Source organism: Chiloscyllium plagiosum, chromosome 23, assembly GCF_004010195.1.
Source record: "Chiloscyllium plagiosum isolate BGI_BamShark_2017 chromosome 23, ASM401019v2, whole genome shotgun sequence".
Lineage (NCBI taxonomy): Eukaryota > Metazoa > Chordata > Chondrichthyes > Orectolobiformes > Hemiscylliidae > Chiloscyllium > Chiloscyllium plagiosum.
In genome coordinates this window covers 11,878,371-11,887,443 of record NC_057732.1, presented here as the reverse complement: position 1 = coordinate 11,887,443, position 9,073 = coordinate 11,878,371, and the positions used below count along the sequence as shown (strand labels likewise).

Sequence of the window (9,073 nt, the reverse complement as noted above, 5' to 3'; positions counted from 1 at the left end):
CGCTAGATAGATGCAGTTGGGGGTGTGATGGTGATAGGTCGGAGGGGAGGGTGGAGCAGATAGTTGGGAAGGAAGATGGACAGTTCAAGAGGACGGTGCCGAATTGGAAGGTTAGATCTGGGATGAGGTGGGGGATGGGGAGATGAGGGAAACTGGTGAAATAGATGTTGATGGCGTGAGGTTGGAGGGTCCCAAGGCGGAAGATGAGGTGTTCTTCCTCCAGGCGTCTGGTGGCTTGGATTTGGCAGTGGAGGAAGCCAGGACTTGCATGTCCTTCATGCAGTGGGAGGGGGAGTTGAAGTGATCAGCCACAAGGTGGTGGGGTTGTTTGGTGCATGCGTCCCAGAGATGTTCCCTGAAATGTTCCGTCAGTTAGTGTCCTGTCTCCCCAATGTAGAGGAGACCACATCAAGAGCAACAGAGACAGTAGATGCGGTGTTCGGATGTGTAACTTTTGCAAACCCCTCATCTGTTCTGTCCATTGCTGTTGATGTAGTCTCCGCTATATTGGGGAGATGGGATGCCAACTTGCGGAACATTTCAGGGAACATCTCTGGGATGCATGCACCAAACAACCCCACCACCTTGTGGCTGATCACTTCAACTCCACCTCCCACTCCTCTGCCAAGGCTTTGCAAGTCCTGGGCCGCCTCCACCGCGAAATCCAAGCTACCAGACGCCTGGAGGAAGAGCGCTTCATTTTCTGTCTTGGAACTTTCCAACCACATGGCATCAATGTCGATTTCACCAGTTACCTCATTGCCACCCCCCACTCCCCCCCCATCCCAGATTCAACTCTCCAACTCAGCGCTGCCCTCTTGAACTGTCCCACCTGTCCATCTTCCTTCCCACCTATCAGCTCCACCCTCTCCTCTGACCTATCACTATCATGCCCCCACCTGCATCTACCTGTTGCCTTCCCAGCTACCTTCATCCCAGCCCCACCCCACCCTCCTATTTATCTCACGATTCCCTTTCGCCCCCACATTCCTGATGAAAGACTTATGCCTGAAAATTCGAATCTCCTGGTCCTCAGATGTTACCTGACTTGCTGTGCTTTTCTAGCACCATTTTGACTCTGATCTCGAACATCTGCAGTCCTCATTTTCCCATTAACTATGGACTGTGTAGTGCATGTATGACATTGATAAATAGCAGGTTCCCTTCAAAATGTACCCGTTAACCACTGAAAGCATATAGCATTTCAAAGGAAAGTGATAAGCATATCGGGTCAGAACAGGTGTCTTTGACCGAAGAGCAAACACCAGAACAGTCAAAATGGGTGAAATGGTTACCTCTGTAATTTCTAAATTTCTATTGCAGTCTGCCTCTTTTGCAAATATCCTTCCTGTTTGAAGGACCAACTGATGCAGTTTTCTCCATTCACACCCATCCCTCAGCTAGACCTTGATGGTAATTCCTTCTGTAAACATGCTTGTGCAAATAGTTTGTTTGGCTTATTTCTGATTTACGTTAATAAACCTGTGTTATTTTGGTACAAGCTCAGTTGTGTTCAATGTCACTTTCCTCTGTCTTGTAACAGATGGGTCAGAATTGATCTTTGAGAACCATGCTAGAACAAAGCCAAAGTTCAGTCCAATGGGTGGTTTCAATAATGATTTCTGACCAGCTGCACCTTGTTTAGAAGATTGGAATGCATTGGTTCACTTACAAATTTGTTTTTATATCTGTAGCTGTACCACCATGTTTAACATGCTGTTTTCGTATCTAATAGTACAAATTGGAGACTGAGACAGAAAAGTATTAAAATGTTCTCTAAATATCATTCTCACCACATGGATGTTTCAGAAATATACCTATATTTGTCAGAGAGAGGAAGAAAGGCACTGATTACAGATAACTTCTGTCAGGATTCAGATGTGGAAAGTAGCTGGCATCTCTGTTGTATGCCTGCCAGTCAAAGCTTTTGATGATGGTTGCAAATGTAGTATGTCTGTCTTAAGGCAGAAAATGAATATTATAGTGTTGTTTCGTCCGGCAAGTCATGGCAGCCTGATTCTTAGTTATTTCGACTGAATGGGCCCCTCTTTGCCTTTTTTTGTTTCATAGGCTGCATGGCTGCTGAAGGCTGTCACCTGTATTGACCTCACCACACTGTCTGGTGATGACACAACTTCAAATGTCCAGAGACTCTGCTACAAAGCCAAGCACCCCATCAGAGAAGACCTGCTGAAGAGGCTGAACATGGATAACAAAGGTAACAGAACTCATATGAATGCCTACTGCTGGCACTACTTATTTCAAAATAATTAAAAAGTTTTGGGACCTAAACAGTGGATGGAAATGGATACTTCGGGCATTTTAAATTCCTAGGTTCTTAGGTTCTTAAAAAAAAAAGGAGCTAATTTATATATCTACCCCTACATCTAAACATCATAAGTAGCTATTATCTTTTAGAGTTTGCTTGTTTTTGAGTGCTAGAGTTTTATTTCTTGAATAAAAAGGCCTTGTACTAGTATTGCCTTTCTCCAGGAGTCAGGCTTACTAATGAATGGGCAATGAATAACATCACCAGTTCTCATCAGCTGAACATTAATTCTACCCTTTCCATTTCCTGAGTCTGGTATTCATTACATCCCTTACCTTGTTCTTGTGAAATGTTGGTTACTTCACACATGTTCATGCAGAATAGTTGCCTGACATTTCATTTTAAAGATTGTGTTCTTAGCAACATCACAATGCTTTTGTTGAAAAATACAGCTGCCTAGCAATTAATCATTGTAGTGTTTGCTTCAATTGTGAAGGCCTTTACTGCAAACTCCCTTTAATACAAAGTATAATGAGGCTTAGAGTGAAGATAAGCCATGAAGGAGATTGTATAGTGTGAAAGGAAAAAGTTCAACTACGCAATCTTGGACTCTGCACACCCTGAGCGAAAGTTGTATAAAGCAATTTCTAATCCTCCTAAGCAATCTACTTGGTCTCCAGGCTATCATTGGTCCTTTTAACTAAATCAGCCTACCTCCTAAACTGTGGCCTGACAAAGGGAAACGTAGAAAATGTGTGAAACTCAGGCTCTTATCGTAAGGAAGCTGAAGCTTTTTGTCTTCATGAATCACATATACATCTGAATTCCATGATTCTCCTTTTACAGAGTGAGAGATAAGAACAGATTTTGGTGTTGTCATTTTAGGATTTATTGAATTAGTGAGGCAGCAAAGCTAAAAACAGTCTTTGAGAACGTCCAGTACTGTGAAATTCAAACACTATCATTATCATCAGCTAGCCTTGATTTTGAGGATGACATCAACTCAGAATCTTGAGTTTTTGCCATAGGCCAAACTGTATACACCAAGGAGAAAGAAATATAAGTATAAATAGGATTGAGTTACTTGGACATTGAGGACTTCCATAGAGTCCTAGAGATGTGCAGCATGGAAACAGATCCTTCGTTCCAAATTGTCCATGCAAACCAGAGACCCTAAATTAATCTAGTCCCATTTGCCAGCATTTGGCCCATATCCCTCTAAATCCTTCCTATTCATGTACCTATCTAGATGCCTTTTAAATGTTATAATTGTACCAGCCTCCATCACCACCTCTGACAGCTCATTCCATAGATTCGCCACCCTCTGTGTAGAAAGAGTTGCTTTTTGATCCCTTTTAAATTTTCCCTCTCACCTTAAACCTATGCCCTGTAGTGTTGGACGACTCCTACTCTGGGAAAAAGACTTTGTCTATTTATCCAACCATGCCCCTCGTGATTTTATAAACTTCTATAAGGTCATCCCTCAGCCTCCAACACGCCAATGAAAATAGCCACAGCCTATTCAGCCTCTCCCATAGCTCAAATTGAACATGTGAGGATTGTGCATATTTTTAACTAGAATCAAGACCCAGGGTGATTCAAATGTATAAAACTGAACATGGGAATTAGAAACAGCAGTAGACGTTTGACTCTTTGTTGGGTGGGTTATTTTTCAGAGGTTGGTGTGGACTTGTTGGGCCAAATGGCCTGTTTCCATACTTTAGGGAATCTATTCTAATCTAAATGCTCCAACCCCAAGAATGTCCTTGTAAATCTTCTTTGAATCCTTTCAAGTTTAACAACACGTTTCCCAATAGGACCGAGACCAGAATTGAGTGCAGTATCCAAAAGTGGCCTAACCAATGTCATGTTCAGTCACAACATGACATCCCAACTTTTGTGCACTGATCATTAAAGGTAAGCATACCAAAAGCCTCTTTCACTTTCAAGGAACTATGAACCTACACCCCCCAAGGTCTCTTTGTTTGGCAGCACTCCCAGGACCTTACCATTAAGTGTATAAGTCCTGCTGTGATTTGCCTTATCAAAATGCCTCCTGTCAGGGTCTGTGGTCTATGGTCCACGTACCTATGATCAAGTTCTTTTGATTAAAGGAGCATGTAGAATTTAAAGAGCCCTTCTGTTTTGACAAAAAATGTTATTATCATAGCTGTGCTGTATGAGGATGTTGGTGGTGTTATCCTCATGGTATATGTAGTTTACACATTTAATTCTGTTCAAAGTTTTCAAGAGTGAATAGTGATCTGTGTTGTATTGTAGGTATTACCACTGCTGCAGTGTGTGTTTACCCATCTCGGGTTTCTGATGCAGTACAAACATTAAAGAGTATTGAGTGTAATATCCCTGTTGCCTCAGGTATGAAAATTTAAAACTTTTTTGTTTCAATGATAGTAAATTGTTTTGAATTTTTTAAATAAATGTATTCGGCAAATTTTTAGGCAGTGATTCTAATGAAATCTCAAAGCTAGATTTTCTGATTGGTGTCATTTTAACTGTGTGATTGTTAATTGTTAAAATAATGACAAGTGGAAAATAAGAACTTGTAGCTTCTGATGTTAACAGTGAATCATAGTGTTCTGTTCACCTATACCTGCAGCTCTCACCTTCTGCCACTGAAATTCTCAATTCGCTCTTGATTAGCTCATCTCTATTTATTCAGTGCTTTGCTGTTTGGCCTCCTTGCATTAACACTTCAAATGTTAATTCATCCAAATGTACTGCAGTGGGGGAACAAGAGTTCTGTAAGCTCCACATTGTCCTCTTCCTGTTCCTCAAGATTTATTCACCTTGCATGTTAATTTTAATTCATGTCAGGGATAGCTTGGTTCTGTTCAGAGCATTGTAATCTCCTGCTGCCATACATGCTTGCATGTGTCCTCTACTTCTGTAACACTAGATCTTACCAGTCCTCTGCTCCACAGCCACTCAATTGTATTCCTGTCTTCTGCTATTCTATACCTAGTTCTACACTATTTTTGGAAGTACTTAGACTCTTTGTGACTTCAATTTCACATTGGTCTCTTTCTGCCTTAGTCTTTCTTCCATAGTTAAATTTCATGGATCCCTTTTGTCTTTATATCATACTGCAAAACTTGTAGAGAAGCACAATAGAAATTTAATTTACTTCTTTGTCTCAATTCTACTTAAATTATGACATTGTTTTAATGTATCAGTGGCAACTGGTTTTCCTGCTGGGCAGACACCACTGGCGATACGTTTGCAGGAGATAAAAATGGCTGTTGCAGAAGGTGCTAGAGAAATTGACATTGTAATTAACAGAACCTTGGTGCTGAAAGGCCAGTGGGAAGGTAAGGGCTGTTTAATTGTTTGCAAGTAAGAATTATTTGGACGTTGCTTGTATTTTGTTTAAAAATAAATTGTATGTACTGCTGTGATTACCTGCCTGCATTCTCTTTTGAACAAGTTCTCTTAAAATTGCTGGTTCTTTTTCTTCTGTTATACAATATGTTTGTCATCACTGAGGCTAACTCCTTTGTTAAACAGAAGGAAGCTTCCCCTTTGGCTCAGAGCTTGCCACTAATCACTATTCATCAGACATTTGTGGTTATTGCACTTGTTCTAATAAGCACTTTATAATTTCTTAATCTTAATTCAATTGGGGAGTTTGATTAGACTTCATGTCCAGAAGCAGGAAAGGAAAGATTAGATATGAATTGTGTTACATTAGTTTATGCATTGGCAGAATTTGTAAATTTGGTTGGATGCTTCAGTGTCTCTCATACTTAGGGTTAATTTTCATTTCTGCTGCAAAGTGTTTCCTGCCTGATATTTACCAATCAACTTACAAATGTCAACTTCTTGGTTATTGTAGTGTAACAGCTGACGTTTCGAGAATTCTTTGATTCTATTTGAACAAAAGAAACTAACATTGAAATGAACCAATGAGTTTTCTAGAGAAGAAAACCTGGGAAACTTAGTTTTTCTGGTCAATATATAATTCCCAGTTCCCAGTCTTCCAGCAATTTGTTTGACTCTTAACCATCCTCCTGTAGTGCTCCAGGAAGCCAATCAGCTGAAATGGGAGGTGATGGCCTTGTTGTGTCATCACTAGATCCAGAGAACCTGATAGTGTTCTAGGGACCCGGATTCAAATTCTGCCAGCACAGATGATGGAATCTGAATTCAATACATACCTGGAATTGGGAACCTCATGAGGACTATAAAACCATTGTCAATTATTGGAAAAACCCATCTGGTACACTGTCCTTTAGGGATGAAAACTGCTATCTGGCATAATGTATGTTCACATCCACAGCAATATGGTTGGCACTTAACTGTCCTCTGGGTAATAAATGCTGGGCTGGCCAGAGATTCCCACATCCCATGAAGGAGAAAAAAAAAACAAAAATTGAGTGTGTCAGTGTTCCTTCACCATAGGATCACATCTGAGAGACAGGGTCGAAGCGTATATCAAGGAGGGCAGAATGGGAAACTGCAAGCAGCTTACAGAGAGAATAGGGGAGCATATTCGACGTAGCATTTTGGCGAAAGTGGCACAGATGTATCAAGGATAGGACCATTAAGAAAAATGGAAAAGCATATTTTCATATTGCTATTTTCTGTTTAAAGCTCTCAATATTTATTGTGTTTCTAGAGTTGTATAACGAGATTCAACAATGCCATGATGCTTGTGGGGAAGCCCATATGAAGACCATACTCGGAACAGGAGAACTGGGATCATTAACAAACATCTACAAGGCTAGTCTTGTAGCTATGATGGCAGGTAAATTTAAACTCTGTCTAGTGTAATCCCAAAGGTTTACATAAAGCTCAATGGGTAGCACACCTGCTTTTGTGTGAATTGGTGAGTTCAAGTCTGCTATTTAAGGTTGTCACTCCAGTACAGTATAAAGGGAGAGCCATGTTGGCAGAGATGCCACCTTTTTTGTGGTAATTCAGTCAAGCCCAGTCTGGCTTTTCTGGTAGATAAGTATGGTGTTAAATGTCTTGAGAAATGAAAAAAAAAACTGTCTGGCCAACACCTTGGGCTAGAATCAGATTATTCTGTATATGTGATTCCGCTGTGTTATACGGCACCCCACCATTTGTGCAGTACATTGAGATCTTTCTATTTTTAGATATGCAACACCTTATTTCACTTGTTTTGTTTCACTGTTTTGGCAATATTTGCTCCAAGAATATGCACGTTTCTTCTCAAAAAGATATGTGGCATTGAATTGTAGGATGTAAAGAGCTATTCTATACAGAGTGAGGAAAAAAAATCAAGCTGGTCTTGTATCTCTTAGCAACTTGCTAAATCTGCAGTGCCAGAGGCTCAGAGGATGTCTCATGTATCTGACATTTTGCACAGAGAAAGGTGTGATTAAATTTTTAAAAAACTTGGTGATGGAGAATGTAGAGAAATTTACATGAGTAGTTTTATCTGATTGTAGCATAACATAATTGCCTGATCAGGCATGTTTGTGGAATTCCAAGGTATCTTTTGTACATGGCCATTCAGCGCATTGTGTCTGTGCTTGCTCTATCAAAGTTATCCTGTTGGCAATACTTTCCTTGCTCTTCTCTTGAAGCCTGCAAATTTTTCCTATTCAATATTCTTATGAAAGCTATCATTGAATCTTCCACCGCCATTTCAAGCTGCACGTAACATGACAAATGTCTGCAGAAACAAATCTCCTGTGGTTCATTTGCTGATTATCTTAAACCTGTGTCCTCTGCCTACTGACCCTCTGTCCAGTAGAAGTAGTTTCTACTTATAAATCTTTCCAAAACTGTATGTAATTTTAAAACCTCTACTAAATCTTCAGCAAAATAAGTGTGTACAACTTCTTCGTGAAATTTCTGACTTTAGTTTGTCCTTTCTCAACATCAACTTGTCCAACATCCTGCAGTTTATATTCAGTTCCACAAGACTCCTCATCCTTGCTGATTTACGCTAACTCATTGTTTAAATGATGTGGAGGAGCCAAATCATTTAACATTGTTTAAGGGTAATGCAGGTCAAGAGCAGCAAATAGATGGGATTACAATCACCTGGTGGTTCACTTGCTGATTATCTTAAACCTGTGTCCTCTGCCTACTGACCCTCCACCCAGTAGAAGCAGTTTTGATGTTTATACTTTTCAAGCCACTTCATCCTTTCTTGGTCCTTCACTGTTGTTGGGTGAAAATCCTGGAACTCCCTTCCTAACAACACCGTGGGTGGCCCTACACACTAAGGACTGCAGTAGTTTAAGGAGACAGCTCATTATGCACCTTCTTTCTGGCATTTATGGCTGGCTTAGCCAGCAACACCCACGTCCCATGAGTGAATTTTAAACAAAATACTGTGAATGCTAAAAATCTGAAATAAGATAGAAACTGTTATCTGTGAAAAGAGAAACAGTTTTTTCAATTCAGTCATCTTTCATGTGAACAGGAAGAATTTTATGTTCAAGTACAGGGACAGCACAAATTGATGGACGAGCATGGGGTGGGGTGGGGTGGTGGTGGTGGTGTGAGAAAGAAGAAAGGTTTGTAATAATTGTGGAGGGAGTGATTTAGAATCGACATCCTCTGCTGAATGCTGAGATTCTCCGGTTTCAGTCTCTTGCTCTCCTTTCTCTCCCTTTTTGCCTTGCTATTGACAGCCAATACTTCAGCTGGTTCAATCTTGTTCTTTATTTTCAATTTATATTTGAAATGTGGCTATTGCTGGCTAGGTCTCCATTTCAGCCTTGAAAAATTCTCAAATTCAGTATTTTTAGCCAAAGCTTTTGTCACCTTTCTTTATTATTTGTCTCCTTGCCTCAGCATCTGTTT

The 9,073-nt window shown here is 40.3% G+C and overlaps 1 protein-coding gene across 4 annotated transcripts in view; it reads left to right on the top strand.

The window, feature by feature from the left end:
- dera (deoxyribose-phosphate aldolase (putative)) overlaps positions 1-9,073 on the top strand; it is a 44,946-nt gene that overhangs the window by 11,179 nt on the left and 24,694 nt on the right. For all 4 annotated transcript variants that reach the window (XM_043713527.1, XM_043713526.1, XM_043713525.1 and 1 more), the window contains 4 exons: positions 2,071-2,218; positions 4,550-4,645; positions 5,464-5,598; positions 6,906-7,034. In XM_043713527.1, the coding sequence (XP_043569462.1) occupies positions 2,071-2,218; positions 4,550-4,645; positions 5,464-5,598; positions 6,906-7,034 (508 nt within the window). The remainder of the gene's footprint in view (positions 1-2,070; positions 2,219-4,549; positions 4,646-5,463; positions 5,599-6,905; positions 7,035-9,073) is intronic.